Source organism: Poeciliopsis prolifica, unplaced genomic scaffold, assembly GCF_027474105.1.
Source record: "Poeciliopsis prolifica strain line A6 unplaced genomic scaffold, Auburn_PproV2 SCAFFOLD017, whole genome shotgun sequence".
NCBI lineage: Eukaryota > Metazoa > Chordata > Actinopteri > Cyprinodontiformes > Poeciliidae > Poeciliopsis > Poeciliopsis prolifica.
This window is the reverse complement of record NW_026562392.1, coordinates 7931428-7955830: the sequence shown is the minus strand read 5'-3', so window position 1 is coordinate 7955830 and position 24403 is coordinate 7931428. Positions and strand designations below refer to the sequence as shown.

The following is a 24403-nucleotide window of genomic DNA, read 5'->3' as shown; positions in this document are numbered from 1 at the left end:
GGGGGATTTTTACGCTGTCAGGGCTGACCAGGGTCGCTTCCTGGATTACATCGTGAGCTGGGGAAACCTGACTGAGGAGAAGGTAGCTTTATACCTCAGAGATATCCTCGAAGCTCTCCAGTACTTGCACGGCTGGAAGGTAGCACATCTTGACCTCAAAGTAAGCAGGCGATCTTTACTTTACTTGCACATTTCTCAAATTAGTTTTTTTTTTTTTACAAACCCATAAATGAATCATAAGTATACTGAAAGCAACACTAAAAATAGTTCAAATCTGGCAAAATCCTCCTGCTGTTAAAGATTTACCCTGATCCTTCCTTCCCTACTGCAGCCTGAAAACATCGTGGTGGAGCAGGTGTGCTCCCAGCCTGTGATCAAGCTGACTGATTTTGGTGACGCCGTTCAACTGGACCCTCATTCCTCTCACATCCATCCTCTGCTGGGGAGCCCGGAGTTCTCCGCTCCTGAGCTGGTCCTGGGTCAGCCTGTTTCTCTGACATCTGACCTCTGGAGCTTAGGTCAGTAGACAAATTCAACCGAGGAAATAATTAATAATTAATAATTTTGCCCTTTGGTTCCTCTTTCATTTAACATAGTTGATTAATTTCTGCAATGATATGGCTTTATCACACACAGAACAATTTATTTCAAGTGTTTGGGTTCATTTCTATCACTCTGGCTAATTTTAATTTACTTGGTTGTGTCTGATATCCAAATTTCAAAATAAATTATCAGTTTTAATTGGTTGCAAATTACAAAAAGAGTAACTTAGAGCTGAACAATAAATCGGAACTTTATTAGTATTGCAACATTACTGTATCTACTGTGCACACCGAGAAGAACTCTGCTTATGTATTTGGTCAGATTTACTACTTAATACAACATAGAAAGTTTTATTTGACAAAGATGCATAAAGTTGATGTAGTGAACAAGAGGCTCCAAGTAAGTTGATTTACTGACCAGCAGTAGATGTTATGTTGCTCTGTGTTTTAGAATAAACATTTGCATTCTAATTCTTTTTCCAGTTGTCTCCAGTATGTTTGCTCTGAAAGAAACATTTCTTTATTCAATTAAATTCAGTGCATTAAATTTTGTGAGCTCAACTGTTGCTTTGAAGTACTTCACAAAAAAAACACACTTTCATTATTTTTTATTTAATTTCATTTTTTGCAATCCCAATGTTCAGCAATATTATTTTATAATACAAAAATCTTTTGGTTACATTTAATTTGAAGGAATTGCAATTATTTCTAAACAGGCTTTGTGCATCAAATAGAATAAAACAGTGCAATTAATTTAAGGTTAATTTCTTTGGAAGAAAATTTACCAAATGTTTTGCAGGCGTGGTGACCTACGTTCTCCTGAGCGGCGCCTCTCCCTTCCTGGACGAAAGCCTCGAGGAGACGTGTTTGAACATCTGTCGGCTGGACTTCAGTTTCCCCGAGGACTACTTCCAGGGCGTGAGCACAGAAGCCAAGGACTTTGTCTGCCTGCTGCTCCAGGGCGAGGTGGAGCGACGGCCCTCTGCTGGGTTCTGCCTGCAGTACCCGTGGCTCCAGCCCCGAGGCGTAGCCAGCGGCAGGTATGGTCATGTGAATCACACGCAGCCTCCGTCGCCGAGTCACTACGGCACACATCTGGACACCTCCAGGCTCATCTCCTTCATCGAGCGGCGGAAACACCAGAACGACGTCCGGCCCGTTGGCGCCATTCAGGCCTTCCTCCACAGCCGACTTTACAATCACACCTGACAGAACAGTCAAATTTGATAGAGGACCACCAGGGGGGCCAGTCCACTATGAACTGTTTCTCCTTCACTAAGCCACACAAGTCCTGCTGCTGCTGCTGACTGACTGACTGATTGATAAACTCCCACAGCCTATTCTTACCTTGGCATATTTTCACTATGCCGGCACAACAAATGACCTGACGGAATCGATTTGAGATTTCAAACTTTGACTCAGCAGGGAGAAAAAAAAAACAAAACAATAAGAAACAAGCTTTCTGAATAAGCTGAACGTGAGACGAGTGAATCTCACATTTGGACAGTGTTGAAGAAAATAGAGTACTGTATATTAAGAACAATTCAGGCTGCTTTCGGTTAAACTAAAGAGGACTTTTTTTGTAACGAGAGATTACTTTTTGTAAATGAAATCGTGTACAGTCGGGAAAATGGAGAACTGTCTTAATTCGGCGGTTTTTGGAAAACAAAAGCAAGAAGAGGAATGCGACGGGAAGGTCTCGTCGGTTCTGATGCAAGATGGAAACTACCAAAATCCTGTTTTCCGTAAAAGCTACCGTTTGTGCAATAGTTTTTGCTTATCTTCATCACCCCGCTTCATTTCAGCCAGTCTTTTCAGATTTGTCTTAGACAAGAACACAACTTGAACAAGCGTTATAGTCAGCTAAGCTTTCCCGGATCTCCAGCTGCATCCGCCTTAGTTGTAAATAATCTTTTTCCTGCTTTACCAAGTTGGTCCTTTTTGTCCCCCCGCAGTCCCTCAAGAGTTTATCTCAAATGAATTTGCAAAAAACAAACAAACAAACAAAAAAAATGCTATTTTGTGTGCAGAGTTGTAGTGAGTCCTTGCAGGACTCAAAATGGTGGCTGGATCCTCACGTTGAACAGAGACAGCTGCTAGAAAATGCACTCATTGTTCTGCATCAGTTCTCATGTGCAATGTTGCAGCTTTACCATGTATGCAACTATTTATGAAGACTTGTGTTGTAGCCGTATTCTTAAAAAAAGGCATGTGTGTACCTGGTACTGCAATAGATGTCTGTATTGTGTTAACTCTTATGTATTAAGTTCAGTATTAATATCTGCAAAACCTCCTGGACAAAAAGAGGCATTTCAGAAATAATGTATAGAGACATGTATCTATGAAATACGGACAATTATGCTTTCATTTTGTCCTTGTAATGTTTTTTTATTATTATTATTATTTTCTGTGACTATACCAAAGTTGGCTATGCTTTCTTTCCCTGCAGTTTTATGTCCTTTTTTAATTTCAAATTATTCATGTTAAGTTATATCAGTCCACACTGAAATGTGAGTGTTTACAAACGTTTGGTGTGGATTTATTTATTTTTGATGTAAAGAAGTATTGTTTGGTGATTTATTTTCTTTTTTTTTTATTTTATTTTATTTTTATTTTTATTTTTTTGCTGAAAACAGATTCCACCTGTCTGATTTCAAGCTGTGCACAAAGTAGCTTGCTGTGAGTTTGTTCTCTCTGGATTAGCTAGAAGTATTTCTTTCCCCATACTCAATATTTTAATACTTTTTTTTTTTCCATTCCCATTCAAACATATAAAAAAAAAACACTTTTTTTTACATCATCAGCAAGCAACAGCTCAAACAAAAGAAATGCTCTGCATTACAGATTTTAGAAAAAACTTCTTTTTCTCTCTTAAATATACCCTAAAGCCAGTTTTTATTATTATTATTATTATTATTATTATTATTATTATTATTATTATTATTATTATTATTATTATTATTATTATTATTATTAAACATCTTTGGGTGTGGATGTTATGGAGATCTTTCTTTTCAAAAGTGCCAGGTGAGTGAGAGAACCTTGGAATGATGGAGAGACTAAAAAATGTGCATCGTTTATCATCATATTTGAAGGTCAAGAGCGTTACTGTCCTGTCAGATCATTTGCTTTACTTTAGTGTAAAATAAGTTGACACTTGTTGGTCTAATTCATGTGGAGCCTCTCAGTTTGTGTGACTGTTTTTTTTTTTTTTTATATATATATATATTAAACATGTGCTTGTCATTCACTTCAATCAGATTCTCTCAAAGCCACCTCACCGGAGGACCTGACTGAAGTACAGAAGAGCCTTTGAGAAACAAAGTCAACTTTTAATGTAAAGTTGTACAGAGAGGGTCGGGCGGTTTGCCCGACACCCGGGATGTAAACCTGTCATATTTTGAATACACCTACAAACAAGACTGCAGCAATGTCATCTTGAATGTCTCACTATGACTCATTTTTACTTTTGCATGTATATTTCTTTGTACAGAAGATTGTGTTTACATGTAACAAATCGTACGTGTTGTAAATAATTTTATTTTGTCCTCTTGTTATTTTGCCATTAAATGTACAAGGAAACTGACGAATGTTGCTGTAGCCTGAGATTTACACCCACAGGAGGAAATGTCTGGCTCGTCCTGAAACTACAGTTATTTCTTCTTAAGTTCTCGTGACATTTGGGGTGAGGGGAGCAGGGGCTGTGAGGCGACACAGTGAGGTATTACTGGAATAACTAGAAAGCGAGGGGAAAACCTGAAGAGGCTGTCGAAGTGAATGGGACCGCTAATGAAGACCTAATTTCGAAGATTGTCTGAACACTTGTTTTGTTTTAAACTCAGATCAAAAGCACTGAGTTCAGAAACTTTTTTTATTTCTGTTTTTTTATTATTTTTTTTTATTTCAACAACAATTTTGATAGGGTTACGTCACAGCTGCAGAATGGTTTCATTTTTTGTTACACTGGAAATACAAACTTTTATTGATTATATGTGAAAGAAAACCAAAATAAAATAGAGCATCATTTTGGAGTGGAAGTAAAAGGGATAAATGCTTTTGGTCAATTTTAATAGAGAAGTACCATTTGCTCTGCTTCAAATCCTTTGCAGCTCCTAACTGTTTTTCCTATATCGACCTGCATTTTGCCCTTTATCCACAATGACCAGCTCCTCTAACTCTGTTGAAGAAAAGCATCCCCACAGCATCCTATGGCTACCTCCATGTTTTGCTTCAGGGAAGGAATTTTCTCTATGTTATTTATCTGTCTGTGTCTGAATAGCAGTCAGTCATCTGAGTCAGACAGGGAAGCAAAGTTTAGTAGAGGACATAACATTGTCTAAGAATGGAAAAGAGCAACACTGAGCACAGTTCACTTTGATTCAGCCCAGAATTTCATTTTGACCCCCCTTTTTTTAATTTTTTTTATCAAAGTTAGTATATAGGTGTTTTTCATCATTATTATTATTATTTATTTTATTTTTTTTTTTGCACAAGTTGTTATAAAACTTCAATGGTTATGCTAAATTGTCTTTTTCCTAAATCCTAATGGTGGATTTCATAAATGAATTAAACTAAAATCAAAGGGTATTTGAAAGTTCTGGTTTTACAGTAATTTGATCTTACTTATTTTGTTAAAATTGGGGGACAATAACTGCAGATTCTTTTTCTACGCTTTCTCCAGGAGAGAACAAAAACCTTATTATGTTTATCCAAATGAACATTTTTCATATTTCTTAGCTTGAGGTGTCCAGAAGAATAGATATATCCCATCTTGCAAGCATCTACACAGCTGGAAAACAGGTATTCTTCAGCTTTTTTCACCGTCTGTGTTCTGTATTTGTTGGTCTTTTAAAGATAGTGTTAGTTCACTAAAGTTCTCCAATGAACCTCACAGACCAGATGGATTTGATTAAATTACACATGTACTTACTCTGTAATTAAGTGACTTTTACAGGCAATTGGTTGCACTTGACCTTTTTTTTATAGGTGTGAGGTAAACACACATGCCCACTACACTTTCCAGATTTTTTTTTTTTTACAAAAAAAAAGCAATATCATTTTTCTTACACTTTGTGTTGATCTTTATCATAAAATCCCAGCAAAATGCTTAAACACGAGAGAACATAAGCTCCGTGTTTCGGGACTGTGTCTGTGAGAAAATTGAAGATAGAAAAAAAGAAAAAGAAAACGTGAGACAAAAACAAAGAAGTGGGTTCCGTAATCCAAGGTGAGTACTTTTTTCTGACGAAGAGCTACATATCCGATGACCTACAAAGAAACCATAAAGAGGGCGTCGCAGATCTTATCTCTGTCTGCAGTTTTATGCAAGAATTGGTGCGCTCGCTCAATATTGTCATTACGTGGTTCAGTTTCCTCACCTTCTTGATTCATTCGTGTTATTAGTCACATACTGTCTATGTACAAAATACCAAAAGCATGAGTTACCCGAAACAATTTTTTTATGGTTATGATAACTATTGTCCTTAAGTAATAAAACAAGCAAGAAGTCGAGTTTTGTTCTAAAGTTACAGTCCTGCAAATGTTCATGACGTACACTTTTTGCTTTAATTGAATCTTTTTTTGTTCTTTGTTACATCCATAGCCTGTTCACCTAACAGCACCTGTGATTGGACTGAAACCTGTTCTCATTTGCTCTTATCAGGTGCAACATCTATTTTTGACTTAGCAACAGCAGAGGCAACATTTTTTTTTGTGTTGCATGAAACCACATGGGACGTTATCGGCACTATCTTCAAAGATTATCTCACCATCAAAATCTCATGCAAGACCTGTGAAGTGTGAAGGTGATGCATGCTGTGTATCGCATCTTCCCTATTTGTCTCATTTTCTTTTACAGACTGTACTCTATGCAAAGTGATTTGACCTTTGCAGTACTGTAAAACAACATCTTCTCCCATGCAGATTCATTCTATTTTTCCTCTCAGGTCCCAGGTGCATTTTTCAGACTATTCAAATCAGGCGGTAAATGAACTGATTGTGATTGATCCCACCCACGGCCAAGGCGTCGATTCATGACATCTTTTAAACAGAATTGGTCTGACTGGATGAAGTAGGCCAAAAGACCCCAAGAAGCAACACACTATGACCGGTTCTGAAGAAATTCAAGAATATTCTTTGAGGTCTCCCGACAACTCATCCACGACATCTCAGAAGAACCCAACAGAACATCTAAACCTCTGCAGACACGGACGCGACTTTGGTCAGAATCATGAATCAAGCAAAAATACAAAACTTTTGAGATCAAATGTTTATCATTTACATTGGTTATTTCATTCCATTTTTTTTCTGAAGCACACGGCACTACCTCGTGGACAGGAATGCTATTTCACAAAAAAGTTATCTCACTCAGCGTGAAGCATTTTTGTTGCTTCAGAGAATGACAGAACATGTTTTACTCAGCGTGGGTAAATAAATAGCTAAACTAAAACACATCTCTTTAACCACATGTCAGTGTGGTTCTCATCATTTCCCCGTTTTGAAAAACCTACCCTTCTGGGCATCTTTCACCCACTGAATTCAGCATTCACTCACACTCAAAGATCCTTATCAGACATTTGTCATCAAGATGAGAAACAGTTAACAGTATTCTTTGCTGTTATCTTAGCTAATGTTCATGTACTCTGCAGTTTTTGTCAGGCTTTTTTTAACAAATGAGGTTGTTTATTTCAGTTTGGAAATCGCGTGACAAACAAAACCACACAGACTTGACACAATGCAAAATACACAGTAGACCACAAAGCAAATCTGACTTCAGTGAACCACATGAATCCACTAGATGGAGCTAGAGAGCTAATGTACTATTTGATGATTTGCACAGATTCCCTCACGGGAAGCCACTGACTGATCATGAAGGTAAATAAAACGCCACCACCACAGGTGATTATATAAGTCAAGAGTGTCGCCCTATTAGGGAAGGAGATACGAAGAAACCTTATGTTAATTCTTTTCATAATGTGGTTTCAGATGTTGAAGATTTGTAAAGTAAAAACAGAAGTTCATATTCAAATTAAGTTTCTGTTTGATGAGAAACTGAAATTTTTCCAAGAAAGCATTTGCTGTTTAGTCAACTGAGAAAAAAAAAAAAAAAAAAAAAACAAGACGGAGGTCATTTTATTTGAGAAAGAAATGTTATGTTGCCTGGCGACTGCTGTGCTGGGAATCGCTCTTGTTAGATTCCTATTTCAGAGTTAGTCATAGTCATGACCATTTTTTTCTGTTATTTCAGTTTGTTATTGTCAGTTTTTTTTTTTTTTTTATCTTTCCGTTCTTACAAGAAGCACAGTGGGAAGTTCTTTGCCAATTTGTTTTTCTGCCATTCTGGTTGAAACTTCATTTGGACTTTAAAATGGCTGCTTATCCATAATCAAGAAGCTTATTCACAGGAAAACCATTTCCATATATCCAGTTCACACCTTGAACTGGATTTCATCCAGACACTGACAACCACATTGATATGTAACTGTGATGGTCAGAGTTGTCAAAGGAGTCTCAACATCCCTGCTCCCATTCCTGTACTACGTCTGTGTGTTTATATTGCCATTGATCCTATTATGTTTTGGCATAAAAAAAATACAAAATAAAAAGAAATAGCTAAAAGCAGGTCAGCATGATGGCCTTAATGATGAATTGAAGCATCCTCAGAACTTTCATCCTACTGCAATATTACCTGCACTTTAGTCTGTTTAGTCAACTTTTGTCATTCCATGTCAAAGAAAGTGCAACATGTTTCTCCTCGGACATCCTTGTTTAGTTTTCAGTGGCCAAACCGTTTTCAGACCTGACAGCGTCTTTATATTTGGCACTGTCAGAGAAACCACACATCTGTTTCACAGTTCAGAAGGGGCATAACAAAAACACCTTATTCAGACCAACTAAACTCACCTGCTGCACATTCACACTAGTTTTCATTCCTTCCTGAATCATGTCATTCATAGTAACTATGTCACCTCATCCCATTCTAATCGCTTGCCCCCACCCCTTCCTTAGCGGAAGTTGGCCTCCTTAGGGGAAACCCGTGTTTTGGTTTTTGTGAATAGTTCAGAGATCATTTTTCTGTGTGTCAGCAGTAAAAGGCACATGTGCAATCTCTGGTTTCCCTTTGCTTATCTGCAGATATTTAATAATGATAAGGATGAAAGAGACTCTACCACAAGAGACCACAGAACGAAAAGACTACGATCAGTGCCACCTTCTAAATGGTGCTTCATATTAAAAAATAATAATAATGACTGGTACCACAAGAAATGGACAAAGTAATAATGGAATTTTTAATGTTTTAACCATGCGGTTTATTAAACAATAAAAAATGCAAATGTAAAAAAATGCAGAAAAAACAAAATAAACACAAGATTTAAGAAATATTTACATGTTTAGTACTGTTGTGAAGAGGCTTATTGCCATATTTTTCATAGTCTAATGCAAGGCTATAAACAGCAGTATTATTGACTAAGAGACAAATCATAATTTATATGTTGTGTATTTCAGTCCTCATGTAATATAAAACATTTTTTCTGAAGGCTGTTGCTTTATCTGCCTGCAACAGGCAGGAAATGCAGGGCGAGAGTAAAGGAAGTTGTGGTCAATTCATAATTACTTCTTGTCTGAAAGATCCTTCTTTTTGAAAAGGATAAATATAATACAGTCTGTTATATATAACATAATATAATGATTTAAGTATATAATAGTCTATTGTCACACATTTGGTGCATATTAGTGAAAAAAGCTATTGCTGCTTTGTCTTCATTCACTAATGTTTTTTCTTTTTGCCATTTATGAATTAGTAAACTTAATCCTTTGTCAGATGGTAAATTGTATTTCTTTTTTTCAAAAGCAGCAGCTGCTGTGTATAAAAACATGCATGAGCAATAAAAAATGAAATTTCAAAAAAAGATCAAAGTTATTCAGTGTTTGCAAAGCCTGAAAAGGTTAACTCACAGCTTGGTAATACGTTTCCGCTTTCAGGTTGTGTTTTTTTTTTTTTTTTTTTTTTTTTTTTAAGGTTGAGGTGAGGTGCAGATCCTCTGCAGAACATGTTTCTGAGTCTACCAAGCTAACTCTGCAGGTTGCATTAGAGGCTGTGCACCAATCTGGAACAAGCAAACCGAGAACTCTATCACAATCTTTATTTGTAATTTATCTTCTCAGTTTATTTTGCTTATGGATGATTATGAGTACAACATAGTTGCTGTGCGTGAGGGTTTCACACTTATCTCAGGAAGAGAAATTTTAGTTCAGCTCAAAAATTTTTCTGATGTGATGTTTGCTGTCATGTATTCAGTTTCTCAACAATCTGCGGTCTGTTTAATAAAATGCACAGCTGTAAACACAGGTGCATCGCAATAAACAAGAATGTCATCAAAACTGCAAATTCTGTTTATCAGAAATTACAACTATCATATCCAATCAATCATTAAAACGATTGTTTTGAATCAGAAATGTTGTGTTGCGCTCTACATGCATATGGGGGAGACGGCTTACTTGGCAAGTCCTGAGCCACTGAAAACCCATCAATATATAGTATTGTATATAGTATAGTATCCCACAAAGAGTTAATGCAAAAGAAGCTGCCTGTTCAAAGATTGAAGCATCAACGCCTATTGGTTGCAAGTCAAGTGGAAAGAAAAACTGTGGTAGGACAAGTAAGCTTGATAACCGCAGCCTCAAATGAATTTAGTAAGAATTTTATGTGATAATATTACATCTAAGTCTAAATGATTAAAAGTTAAGGCCTGTATATTTTACAAAGTATGAACCTAAGTTATTATGTATAAAAATTTGCTTATAAAGATAATTTCCTATTTTGCAGTAACATCTTAATTTTTCTGAATATTTGTTGTTGTTTATTACACAATGTCTATGATATGATATAACTTAAGCAAGTTAACTTTGACCAACCTAAGTTGGTTCTTTTTGGCTCTGGTTAGTGACTTTTCTAACTTCGACACCTTTGTATTTTAATATTTGTAAGGATTATTGGTTTTAGCTAGCTGTTGACAATCCGAATTCAAGAAAATAGATAGTTAATTCTGTAATTTCCCAAAATAAATTAACTGCAAGTGAACAACAAAGCAAATGTCTAATCCCTAAAGAAGCAGGTGTTAGGAGCCAAATTCTTACAAACAAAATGAAAAGACAGAAAATGAACAGCAGAATTTTTCATTTAAAATGTTGGAATGCAATAAAACATAAGTATCAAAAATCTGCGCATAAAACTTTTTTACAGCTTCATAATGAGATTATAAAATATAAGAAACATTTTTATAGAATATATTTTAAAATGCTGTACATTAAGAAATACAAGGTTCACTGGAAGACACTGTGCATGGGAAAGTATTACATTCAGTATAGTTTCTACATATACGTACGCCATCGTTCGTCATAACAAGAAAACAAGTCAAAGGTACCTCTCCGTTAACTTGAAACTAGCATGACCTCTTCTGACTTCACATGAACATTCTGTGTATAAAAAATGTTCACAAAGGTATTGCTATAAGTAACAGGATTTAAATTTAAAGTCCCAGATTACACCACGGTGTTCCTTTCATCCACGCTGGTAGTTTGTGAGTACACTGAGGCGCCTCTCTCTTGAGGAATGTACATCTTGATCACCTGGCACAGACTGCATGGAGCTCTGTTTATGAGCCTTATGAGGTGCCTCCTGAACTTCTCCCCGACAAAGACATACAGAATGGGATTGAGACAGCTGTGGAAGTAGGCGATGACTTCGGTAATCTGTAAAGCCAGCGTGATGGCCCTGCTGCTTTCACATCCGATGTAGACGTGCATTAGTTCCAGTGCTTTGAAGAAGGACGCCACATTGTAAGGAATCCAACAGCAGAAGAAAACGGCCACAACTATGACTACCAAACGGATGGTCTGCCTCTTGGAAGACTGGGATGACAGCAACCTGCAAATGATCTGATAGTAGCAGAAGCCTAGGATGAAAATTGGGATAAACAGGCCCAGAAAGTTCATTTTGAAGAGACTAAACACTCTCCATGAATGAAGGCTGAAGGACGTAACGTTGGGTAATTTTTCGGGAAACTCGGGGTAGCAGCTCTGAGAACCGTTGGGAGATGTTTGGGCTTTGAGGAAAATCAGGTCAGGAAAAGAGGCCAAAAAGCCAGCCACCCATGTAATAGCAGCTGCCACAATGCCACAGGTGCGTGTGCGTGCTCTAAGGGCATAAACTGCGTGTACAATGGCCAGGTAGCGATCGATGCTCATCAGACAGATGAAAAAGATTCCACAGTAGAAAGAAATGTGATAAATGCCCAGGACCATCTTGCACATAGCATCTCCAAACACCCACTGGTCTCTGGCTTGGTGGGCGAGGAAGGGAAGAGAGCACACCATGAGAAGGTCAGCGATGGCCAAGTTGACCAGGCACACATCAGTCATGCTACGGAGTCTAACCCCGCAAGCGATGACCCAGATTACTAAAGAGTTTCCAAGGAGACCTAAGAGGAAGAAAATAGCATAGAGGGGTGGAAGAAAGTAAGCCCCATATTTCACATAACTGCATGTTTGATAGTCGTCATAGTCTGGATAGAAATATTCAGTTGTGTTTTCAGTAAAGGGTGTAGAATTATACCTAGAAGAAAAAAGAGAAACAAAGACAAGTGATTAGTATTTTCAAACTATTTCATTTTCACACTGTTGGGATTTTTCTGAATTCTGATTTTCTTCAAAGCTTGACCTGCCGATTTAGATTGATCCCATTTTTTCTCAGAGTTAAATATAACAGAACAGAGAAAGAAATGTGCTGCACCTTCTTTGAAATTGCTAGCTGTGACTCAAACAGTAAATGAAGTCATTACTTGACTATCACCATGTATCCCGAGTCGGTGCCTGACTCAAAACATGGCTACAAAGTACATGTTGTTGTTCTTTACAAACAGCAATTTTAAAATAATTAAAAATGCTCGGATTTAAAAGTTGCTGTACTAGAAAACAATGTTCATCATCCTTCGGTTGTGGTGGAATAAACTTTAGTGCTTACCCAAAGCGCAAAATAATGAATAAGTCTGTGGCAACTGTTCATGTACGACTGTGCATGCAACTAACCTTGACTGTATGCTCTTACTGAGCTTCATTGAGTCCATATTGGAACAGTCCTCTAGAAATGTCTATTAAAGAAATAATCTTTGTTTCCACAATGTGTCTCCCACCATTGTGCAGTCAAGTCCATGATGATGGACCTCTTATTAATTAAGTCCATTCATAAAGTATTTGTCAATGGTTATGGTCAGTGCAGCACCACATCTGAAGAAACCCAGTTGTTAGATTACTGTGATGTGAAGCTGACATTTTTCCACAATTAAAACTATTTTTGATGGAAACTTATGCTTTGTAAAATCAAACAAAAATCTTTTATTTCAACATTCAAGATGAGTTCCCAAACCACGTTACAAAGCGGTCCACCATGCTCTCTGTGTCTGTATCATATCAACCTGACAATTGCAGAGAGATCTGAGAATTTTTATTTTTATTTTTTTACAGATGATAGAACTCTGACTTGTACTGAAAGTCTGACTGAAAACACCAGTCTGAGTACAACCCCCTGTTGTACTCCTGAGCCACTGACCACTTAGACACACAAACTTTTAGTCTGTTGGAGAGTCAACCACCACAGTCATTTTAACACTGGGGACATCAGCCCATGTCTGGAGTTTCTTACACAGTAAATTAATCCTCTCTTCAACATGCCACGCCGTGTGAGCTTCACATCGAACATCTGTCTAGTCATGACTGCACAATTCAAGCCGAATAATTTGGAGATCGAGGCAGACAAGTTGGTGTATTTTTCCATGTTTTCATTCTGATATTTAATATTTCTCTAGTAAGGAGTTTCAATGGGTTCTAGTTGGACCACTCCAAAATACTACTCTCATTGCCAGGCAGGAGGAATACGATTTTGAAAATGAAAGATTAACATGCTTTTAACTCAAATCTGACAGGAGTATGAATAATTTAGTGGGTGTAAAACAAATCCGCACACAATATAGTTGAAATCATTTTGAGACTTTTTCTACCTTTAATTATTATACCCTGAACAATTCAACTTAGAAATGAACACCAAGTTAGAGAGGAAAACACAAACTGACATTTACCATTCAAGATAAAGTTCTAGTTTATCTAGTTTAGAACAGCAAGAGCAAAGTATCATACCGCCACCATTATTTTTCACTGGGAGTTGAGAGTTGTTTTTTGTGACTCTGGAACAAAATATCAGTTTTAGTAATGTCACTGCTCCATTCACTCTTCATATCTAATACTCAGATTTTCTTTCTCCGCACTGTTACCTTTACGCAGGTAATCCATTTCAACTTTTGCCACCTTTTTGTATGTGAAGACTTTATATTTACTTTGGTTATAATCTCCAGTTTCTGATCAGTTTCTATCACATAACGCTTCTCTCTCCAGGATCCATGTTAAAGTTTGTGGTCTTCATGGTATAGAGACAGTAACTTATATTTCTGCCTGCCTGGCTTCACTTGTAGGACGTCCTTTAGGTTAGCTGATCTGATCTGTGTTTACTTGTTGTCCTTCATACCAGATGTAATGGGATGCGTTTTCACAACAAGCCTTCAATTACCTTCAACCACCTCTGAGATTTTTAAGAGACAGCTAGGAATGTGTCTGCTTACTGTATTGAGTGTCTGCTCAATACAGTAATTCTTACTGCATTGAGATTTGTTTCTTTTCAGCACTCGTGTTATTTATATTGCAAATATGCATGCACTTTAAATTGTAAAAAGTGGCATAAATAAACTAGACTTGTTTACATGCTAAAGAATGCGAATGAGGAAATTCTGGGAAAAACTTGAGTAACTCATATCCATTTCAGATTCCTGATCAGATTCTCATAAGCAGATTGCCAAAAACAACTCTGAAACCTGGAATTAATCAACAAAGTATGGTTGTGCATTCTTATGCAGCCAGCATATCGCAATGTTTTTTTATTTATTCATTTTTCTCTTTTATGTTTTTGCTTTAACAGATTTGCCTGTAGTTCCACTGAGTAATAAAGAAGGTATGCTAAATTAAAAGGCAGAAAAAGCTTGGAAATTATTTTCCCTTTGTCTCATTTTCGGTGATAGGATAATATTTTCACAGGGCGTGTTTAAACTTCATTTTATATGAACTGTAACAACCCCACTGTTTGAGAATAAATAACTTCAACACTTAGACGTGTCAAAATGTGGTTGTTTCCCTGTGAATTCCTTTGAATGTCTCTGTGGCTGAAAATACAGCTGTTTTTAAGATTAGAATAGATCCGGCTGCAGACTTTTCTCTCTAGATGTATCTGCCTCTATTTCAAAGTTCTACATATATAAACACACACCAGTTCTGGGGTTATTTCTGTTTTTAATCAGACTAATCCTGCTTCGGTTTTAATTATTATTATTATTTCTATATATGTTGCCAAATCTGCAACTGCAACACAGAAAGTATATAGCCTCGGTCAGAGAAGGAGTTACTAAAATAAAATGGCGAAAGAATGCAACATAAAACTTATATGCAGCTAAAACTGAAACTGAACTCCAAGAAAACATCTTTCTGAAATGAAAGTAGGTAGGTCAGCCAAAGGCAAGCAGAGACCAGTTAAGCTTTAAAGACTGTTGCTAAAACAACAAAAAATGAAACATGTAGCTTTAAATTTTTGTTTTCTTACCCAGGAGACCCAATATCAGAGAGAGTAAAAGTGAAAGCTGTCTCATCTGGGGGATTCATCTGTTCAGCTGACAAACAACAGGGTTCCACGACCCAGTTTCTGAGGAAGAAAACCGCCGATCGCACCTTCTATAACAATCCCATCATGTGCTCGCCCACAAACTGCAGCCAAAACCAGTTTGTCTTGGATCAGATGTGTGTCTAGGAAACTCCTCCTAGTTTTTTTTTTTTTTCCCCTTTTTGAATTGAAGCAAAGCAGTGCTACTTTCTGCACAAAATCAAGAACTGAAACAAGAATTAGAACAATTGTCTGCTGAATTTGTGCCTAGCAAACATTTCTGTTCCCTGACAAGAAAAAGTCACAAATCAGAAATAACACGGACTATAAATATTTTATGACTAAAAAAAGAAAAAAAAGAAAAAAACAAATTGTGCATTTGTGGCTCTGCAGACTGCACAGGGATAAGAAAAGTGGTTAAAGATAAAAATCTTTAAACAAATACACGGGGTTAAACTGTCTACAATGTACTGATTTTTTAAAATAGTGTAATTATATCATATGTAAATTGTTTTTAGTTGAAATATAATAAATATAAATACATAAACCACAGTCGATCTGGCTTGACAAATGATTTTTTTTTTTTTTTGTCTTTTACAGTGACTCAGATCTAGAACCACATCGGCAGGGATCACTTCATTTTACAACTTGCCGATGATTATCTCACGAGATCACAGGTAAATGAAAAATGTCAAAATAAGTCATATAGGTTTGTTTTTATGCATTTTGCTAAATGGTTTCTTATAAGTACAGTCAGGATTGAAAGGAAAATGAATGATGTGTGTGATGACAGATGGATTGGCGTGGTTCAGTAATCCTGATTTAGACTGAAAGTAATGTTAATTTGACCAACATGTTTGTTCTTACTTCAAGTCAAATGAACATTTAAGAGTGAGTCGACATTGCCCTGACTTAAATGCAGTAGAGAAAAATGTGAAAGGAAGTGACTGTCACCTCCTTTCATAGTGTCCAACCTCAGTGTCCAACCTCAAAAATGAATGGGCCAAAATCCCAGTGGAGACATGGGAAAAAGCTTAACACAAATTGAAGTAAAAGACATGAAGGTAAAAATAACTATTGGAAACAAAATGATCCGCTGTCAGGCAAATTTTCTTACACTGCAAATGAAAATGGAAATGTCTGTCAGGGCTAATGCTAATTGTATGTAGTTATTAAAAAAAACTATCATAATAAAATATATATATACACGCTCTTTAAAATACCCTTTGCAGATGCATATTATCAGTATCTTTTCTGGTTAAATTAAAATAATTTTAAATCCAAATCTGCCCAGTTTGTTTTCTGTAATGTATCAAAGGTTAAAAATAGCAGTGCATGTCCTGTCCTGAAAATAAAAAAATAATAAAGCCCACACAAAGCAAAAAAACTATTATTCTCCGTGTGACTACAAGTAAATACTGTACAAATCAAACAACAGGAACAATCAAGTAAGAATACAATTCAGCGACTCTACATTTTTTACTGCATATTTTTACATTAAAACTATAGGTTTGGAACTTATGCACACAAATTGAACGGAAACATACCCATCAGTGTTGTAGAAAGGAACACTTTCTGTTGAATTCATTTTGCTTCCAGGAATAAAGTAAGCAGTGATATTAAAAGCGTCTTAGTTGTGTATCCGATATGATCAGGCAGCCAGTATGAAAGTGTGAAAAGATTTATACACTTCGAAGAGCACTCCCCACCCCCTAAACTAGAAAGGCAGGTGGGCCTGTGTATAAATGATATGGTTTAGTACTTCCTCTATCAGCTTTTGAAACTTTAAAGCAAAAACCCACACAGAGCCACAAGTCCACATATGCTCGACTAAATACATAGTGACTTTGACCAAATCCTGCAGATGCACATAGATGGGAGGTTGCAGGGCATGATGGTTTGTTTTTCACAAGAGTGATACTACCGAAATAGACAGCGCTGCAGTCTGTACAAGTGGTTTCAAAACATGGCTGCTTATAGGAAATAAATACCTTAACCTGAATAGGAAGTTGTACTCTTTCAGGTTGAGGAGAAAATTAGGCTTTTGGCAATGCTGTTTAGTCACTGTAAGACACAGCCTTCAGGCACAATTAAATTTATTGGGCAGGTTGGCTTTAAGGTACGACACACACAGACACACTCTGCAAATCATGACAGGATGAAAATGGAAATACCACTCGAAGGTGATACTACGACCTGTGGAATTCTCACCTATCACACAATAAGCACGCTCTATACCACATTGTCTTCTTTCTAGGACACCGTCGATGACATATTGTTTTGCCCTCATTGTAACCATCACTGCAGTAAGTGTAACCATAACCTTAACCTTGTTTCTCACCTGAACAGGCGCACCAAGATCCAAGCCTCAAAAGCCTTTTAAAAAAGTCACACCATCGATTCTGCGGTATCCAGAAAATCTCAAATACACATCAAAGGTGGGCCACTGTGAGGCTAAGAAGGTGACAGGTTGTCTTGACATCCAAAAAAAGATCTGGCATTGGAAAACCAAACACTGAAATTTAAACACTTTTATTAAAAACAGAAATAATGACATTGCAGAACTTTGAACTTATGATGCATGTTTATCTCCTGATTAGACAAGCTTTCAACACATTTTTAATTTACAAATATAAAATGCACATTAATAGAATGACAGACGTATAATTGATTGTTTATTTGACCGTTTCAGAAAACTATTAGAACCCTCCTCTTGAATAAATCTTTTGCGTTTATTGACTTTTAAAAAATGACTAACTAGAACAGCTTATGGCGTTGGGGTCAGATTTGACCTCAATGTTCATTTCAGAAAAAATACTTCTTTTTATTAATTGTAATTTGTTTATACAAATAAAACAAGAAAAGCAAAAGACATATCTTGGTCGTAAATTTGCACATGATATCTACCACAGTTCTGTTATTTTCCTTTATGTATTTGGTGCCTTTTCATTCCTCAAATTTCAGATTATTCAAACTTTATTTGTATTTTTTAGAAGATATAATTTATTTAAAATAAACTTTTATTACTGGGAAAAACACAAATTGACATTTATTTAAAATAAATCATATCTTCTAAAAAATACAAATAAAGTTTGAATAATCTGAACAAATTACATCATTTATTGATGTCACAATTCTTCTCAGAGACAATCTTGTGACTAAAGGGATGATTTTAACATCAACTTTAATAGATTTCAGTAGGAATGAGATCAATTTGTTCACCAGTGAAATTTCCATCAGATGTATTGGTTTTCTGGTGGATAGCCAACATCACCGTCTTCCTCAGAGAACACCTAGTCTGAATCGTCATGCTGCTCTGTTCCCTATGTCACTTTTTTTTTTTTTTTACCAAAAATATGAATCAAAGCTTCGCTTGCTGTAAATATGTGTAAAACCCTCCAATGTGGCTGGAATAAAACAACCATGCTAAGAAGAGGCTGCAGAAATTCTGCCTTAATATTGTAAAAAAAAGTCAGTGTCATGATTAGCAGTGAGGAAGTGGTGAGGATGACACCGATGACCCAAGTTGGAGTGAAGAAATGATGAGTTTAATGATGAAATGAGTACAAGTCCAAAAATTCAGGCAGCACAGGTTGAGTACAAGGCTGAGGCTCAAAACTGGTAGCAACTGGAAAACAAGATTTCCGACGACCAATGAGACACATCAAGATGAGAACCCGACAAGGAACAAGGAACGCAGGTGGGAGACAATCAGGGGAAACAAGGAACAGCTGCACTCAATCAAGAGGCAGACGGGACAACACAGAGACTCCACAGAAACCTAAACACACAGAAACCCAAATCACTGCTGCTTGATAGCAGTTGTTTGTTGCCATGGTGGCATGGTTTAGGAGTCAATTACTTTTTCACACAAGATTAGGTTGTGGTTCAGCTTGAATAAATTTTACCCCTGATAAATTCGAGAAAAAACTAATCTTTGAATCATTATGAAGTACTTGAAATTTTTTGAAACAGGTCACTTGCTGGCTCATCTAAAACATGATGAACCAGTTTAAGACGTAAGATGCTCAATAGTTGAAGATTTTGGAAAAGTTTGAACTACATTTATGATACAGAAAGAGCTTTTCAAAGACATCAAGATCTTGAAAGACTCTGTGGGCGAAAGGCATTTGACATTTATTGAATAAGAAGCTGACAAAAAACACCAACAACACAATGTAATACATTTTGGTATTCACAAACAGCAGAATTTATAAAAAAAATAGAAAAGCATTCTTATCTAATCTTGATGGTCTTCTTGTACATTCAAACTACATATATCTCTCTATATATACATAAAAAAGTGATTAATTTTTTGTATCTGCTCTTTGTACTTCTTGTTAAATGCTGAACAGAACGACAGAAAGACATGGGTTGTTTGGAGTTTGCATTTAAATGTTTCAGGTAATTCTTGCGCATTTTCCAAATGAGTCATCACCTTACATGTGACAAGGAAGAACTCGATACATGCGCCAAAACCTTTGCAAACTGAAACCGCGTGTGTGCCCTCCCCCTCCGCCATAACCACTGCCACCATGCTGTCTTACACACACGCGCACGCATCTTTATCTATTTAGTCTCTCAGTGCAGAGAAACAGAAGCACTGCACGATCACAAGGATGACCCAGTTTCAATAATCTGATCGTACAGGTGTGTTGGAGGTCTCGTTGTCTGTGGTTTGGCTGGTGCTCTGGTAATTCCAACGGAAATACTTGGAAAGCACTTTGGCTAACGTCTTCCTGAACTTCTCCCCGACGAATGCGTAGATGACTGGATTTAGGCAGCAGTGACACATAGCAATGATCTCGGCAAAGAGCATGGCTGTGTCAATGGCCTGTGACGACTCGCAGTTGTTTAGGTATTCAGACATCAGTTGCAGTGTCTTCAGGAAGACTACGATGTTGTAGGGCACCCAGCACAGCACAAACAGACACACCACAGTGAAAATCAGCTTGATTGCTTTGTCCCTTTTGGAATTCCTGCTTTTGGAGACGACTATGAGGATATTCACGTAGCAAAAAATAATGACAGGAAGACAGAGAAAAAGGGCCACCACGTTCTCTGTGAAATTTCGCTGCATTTTCCACGACTCATTGGTTTCCTCTGGGTAGATGGCATGGCACTGGAAGCTTTCATTGTCCAGCGACTCTAAGCTGGCAAAGACCACTTGTGGGGCTGCCAAGACCATAGATGTGACCCAGATGGTGACGCTGGCGATGAGTCCGTAGCGAAGGGTCCGTTTTCGCATGGCCGCCACAGCGTGGACGATGGCGAGGTAGCGGTCCACGCTCATTGTGGTTACAAAGAACGTCCCGCTGTAGAAACCCAACTAGTTGGAGGGGCAGAAAGGAAGTAAAGTGAGAACAGGATGCGATAGAATATTAAGCAAAACTGGTTAGACATTCTGCAATTTCCTTAGGGGGTGTCTTGTTTTTTGTATATAATTTTAAATACTGCTGGTTACCATTAAAAAAGCTCTAGTTTCTGAGTGTTTGAACATTTTCTGTATTTAAAAAAAAATAGAAAAATTATCTCACTTGATAGAATCCTGTAGCCAGTTTGCAGGATGGAAGGCTCTGGGCAACGTGGAGCCAGACAGGAAGAGACACAGCCATTAAAAGGTCAGATAGGACCAGGTTTAGAAGAAACACATCAGTCATAGTCCTTATCTTTGTGTACTGGAGGAGAACCCAGAGAACTATAGCATTTCCTGTGAAATAAATTGAAATAAAACGTCTTAGCTTTTTAAGGTTAAACAATCCAAATCAAATAGATATGTCTGTCTAAGATATCGTATTCAGTTTTAGCAGGTTAGACTTGTGTGTGTGATCTTACCCATTAGGCCCACAAAGAACAACATGTAGTAAAGAACAGGGATGAGCACAGATCCACTGGTGAAGACCCAGTTTGTTTCATTGCAGTCGAGATCATAGTCATAATATTCGGTCCCATTCTCCGCCGCATTCATTGTGCTGTGTGAGACAGAACAGAACCTTCGTCAATAAAACAACGGACAGAAAATGAAAGATAAAACCCAATCATATTCCTTAACATAAAAAAAAAAACTGTGAAGTGTTTACCTCCTTAAAGTTTATGTTTTCTTTTCGGACTTTGTCACATGTAAATGTTTTGGATGTGAATATCAGACAATGAGAACCTAAATAAATACCAAGGTCACTTTCAAATGATGATTTCATTCAAAAAACGCTATGCTGAATAACGTGGCAATAAAAAGCTATTCTGAACATCGTGGTAATATATGAAAAAGAATTTATGCAATCAGTAAATCATGAATTTACACTTATTAAACTTATTTCTTTTAAATTGCCCTTGGTTTCCCTAGTCAAACTCTGGACTAGTGATTACTGACATTACCATGAAATCAGGAAATTATTCAGCTGGAGCCTGTCTGGTAACAGGACGTAGGCTAAACGATCTCAAAAAGTATCTGGTCTTGAAAAGATTCAAGAGCACATAAGAGAAAAAAAGTTATTGATATCTGCTCGTTCATAAAGGATTGCAGTGGAGGCGCAGGGGCAAAGCACTCCACATGTACTCAAGACAGTAGCCGCAGGTTTGATTCCCAGCCTGACGACATTTGCTGCATGTTTTACCATGTTTTTCCTGTCGAAGTACTTTCAAAGAAAGGCCACTAGCGCCAACTAGTCTTTAAATAAGGCTTTGGGATTCCAGCAAAAAAGAGAACAAAATAAACATTTTATTGCTCAATGACAGTTCATAGGAGGTCATAATATCACCTTGAACCACACTTAAGGGACTGCAGATGTCACCTGCATTAGTTCAAGAACATTTATGGTTCAACAATAAGAAAGAAAAGATGCCATGGGAGAGTTCCAAGGCAAGAGGCTCTGTTAAATTAAAAGAACATTTACCAAGAAACATTTCGATGAGTTGTGGAAACTTTTGTGAAAATATTCTGTGGGACTTTTTGGAAGTTGTGTGTCCTTGCACATGTGGTGTAGGACTAATTTAGCACCCAGAAAAAAATACAAAAAAAATAAAAATAATCATTGAAAGTAGTGCAGTAACCAGGGGCTGCTTTTCTGTTTCAGAACCTGGACCACTTGTTAGAAGCATTTGCCTTTCTGTCAGAGATTTCTAAGTGACAGTGTTGCCAATTTGTGATCTCTCAAATGAAGAAGAATACCTCAAACAGGTCATTCATGTTTGAAAACACTGCACTATAGCTGAATAAAAAATAATTTAGTAGAGAATAGTGAGTACAGATTTAAGATTTATTTCCAGTCATCACAAAGCCTTACTGATGCCTAGGGTGGCAAAAAAAAAAAGCCACCATTGGCTTGGTTTTGCAGCAAGTAAAATAGTTTGATAATCTAATTTAATAATTGGATACATGCATTTCAAAAGTTACAATTTCTTTTTTCATTTTAAGAAAAAACACATTTTTAGTGCGCAACATCTGCCGTTTCCTGTCACCAAACATCCCACTTTAGTAAGCCTTCTCTCAAGCAAAAAGAGTTTACATTAGACATACTGAATGAAGTTTGTACTTTTGTTGTCGAAAGGTGAACAAACAGGCACTTTATCTTATTGAGTCTCTACAATATTAATAATTGGAAGATACTTTCATAACAAGCAAAAGAGGACAAAATATCCAAATATAATTTTGTACATCAATACTTACTTTCCCATTGGGTCATTTGACTCCTGATACTCCTGTCTTGTGTTATAAAAAAAAATTAAAAATATAGAACTAATTATCTCTGAGTTGTGTGTTAAAATTCCTTTCAGAAATCTTCAAGAAACAACGGTAGCACGCAGCATGCCTCTCAGTTTCACAGAACACTTCGTTCTTCGTCACCACCACGAGGACTGGACGCTGTATAAGGTTGACACTGAGCTGGGGGGTAATTTGTATTAGTGTTTTTGGACTTTTCTGCCCTTTTAAGCTGAACTTCAGATACCATCATCATTTAATGAGTCACACTGGAAAGCCTTATCCTTCACACTTTTTAGAAGTCTAGTAAGCGGTTGTATAAATCTGAAACAAATTCACTGAATTTCTTCTAGAGATTCCTACTCCTCTGAATGAGTTGTAATTACAGAAACACGTGCAGTATAAACTTCCTACTGTTGTGACCATAATCAAAATCATGTGATCTTATAAACCACATCTCAGAACATACCCTGAACCACTTGCTTTGACACTTATGCCGACCCTCACTTCCTGTGGCTGACTTTGCTTACGCGAAAACACAAGCGCGCGCACAAACACAGGTAGGCAGCTCAGCCACAAGTACACAGAGAATCACCAACTACCGTCTGTGCTTAAGGTGTAGGAGGTGAACGAGAAGAAAGTGTTCCAAATGGCAACTAAAAGTTTAGAAATTGAGATGTTGAGGGACTTACCACACTGGCTGCCGGAGGCTGATACTGAGCTGTGTGTGTGTGTTGCTGAGCCGTGCATCAAGATTTCATTGTCATCCTGCCAGTTGCTTGCAAAGTTTTTGTGACAAATCCTGCAGCAAGGCTCATTTCTGGTAACGTGAACTCTGGGTTTTGTTGTTTCCTCTGCATCGTGTTAAACCTGCACAGAGGTGTCAGTGCGGTATTCTGAGAATTCTCCCTTGATGTGTACAGAAAGAATTGGAGAGGGCGGAAATGTCTGCTCATGGGGAGCTCTGCTGTTTTCTTTACTCATTTCAGAGGTCTTTGAAGGGTCTTGTCTTTAATCTTTATTCCAAAACAGAAAGCTTTTCATTCAGATTATTGAATGAAATCCCTTGACAGGGATTTGCAGAAATGAACAGTCTCACCGACGTAAAAGTTATACATTGTCTTCTATATCGCCTGAACTTTTTAAAAAATTTTTAATCTTAGTAATCCCAAATTTGTATGTATTTCAATTGGATTTTGCTTGAAAGTCAACACAAAGCTTAAATTGAGAGTCAGCCAAAAGTCCAATGGTAACACCTGAGTAGCTGCAGAAAGCCATAGCTCAGCAGGATGAATCTACTACTTGCTGGATGCTCCACAAATTTGACTTTTGAAAACAATACCTTGAAGAAAGTGATCATTGAAGGAAAGCCACAGTAAGCTGCATTTGTATTTTGATACAAAGCAT

The 24403-nt window shown here is 37.1% G+C and overlaps 3 protein-coding genes across 4 annotated transcripts in view; 1 reads left to right on the top strand and 2 right to left on the bottom strand.

Moving 5' to 3' along the window:
- triob (trio Rho guanine nucleotide exchange factor b) overlaps nt 1-4128 on the top strand; it is a 93632-nt gene extending 89504 nt beyond the window's left edge. Inside the window, exons 59-61 of the mRNA XM_055041812.1 lie at nt 22-160; nt 332-518; nt 1342-4128. Coding sequence (XP_054897787.1) covers nt 22-160; nt 332-518; nt 1342-1751 — 736 coding nt within the window. The 3' untranslated portion in view covers nt 1752-4128. The remainder of the gene's footprint in view (nt 1-21; nt 161-331; nt 519-1341) is intronic.
- Nucleotides 4129-9511: 5383 nt separating this feature from the next.
- On the bottom strand, nt 9512-16925 carry cabz01093075.1. Of its 2 annotated transcripts, none has more exons than XM_055041785.1 (2): nt 16845-16925; nt 9512-12156 (listed from the first exon to the last, which is right to left on the bottom strand). In XM_055041785.1, exons 1-2 carry the CDS (start codon nt 16883-16885, stop codon nt 11085-11087), a joined length of 1113 nt encoding a protein of 370 aa, XP_054897760.1. In that variant the 5' UTR covers nt 16886-16925; the 3' UTR covers nt 9512-11084. The 2 variants fall into 2 exon arrangements, with proteins under 2 accessions (XP_054897760.1, XP_054897759.1); XM_055041784.1 differs by lacking the exon at nt 16845-16925 and adding an exon at nt 15241-15359.
- Nucleotides 16926-18780: 1855 nt separating this feature from the next.
- Nucleotides 18781-23765, bottom strand: si:cabz01093077.1 (C-C chemokine receptor type 3). The gene is made up of 4 exons (XM_055042135.1): nt 23689-23765; nt 21133-21269; nt 20835-21007; nt 18781-20626 (listed from the first exon to the last, which is right to left on the bottom strand). Exons 2-4 carry the CDS (start codon nt 21263-21265, stop codon nt 19928-19930), a joined length of 1005 nt encoding a protein of 334 aa, XP_054898110.1. The 5' UTR covers nt 21266-21269; nt 23689-23765; the 3' UTR covers nt 18781-19927.
- Between the last annotated feature and the right edge of the window lie 638 nt (nt 23766-24403).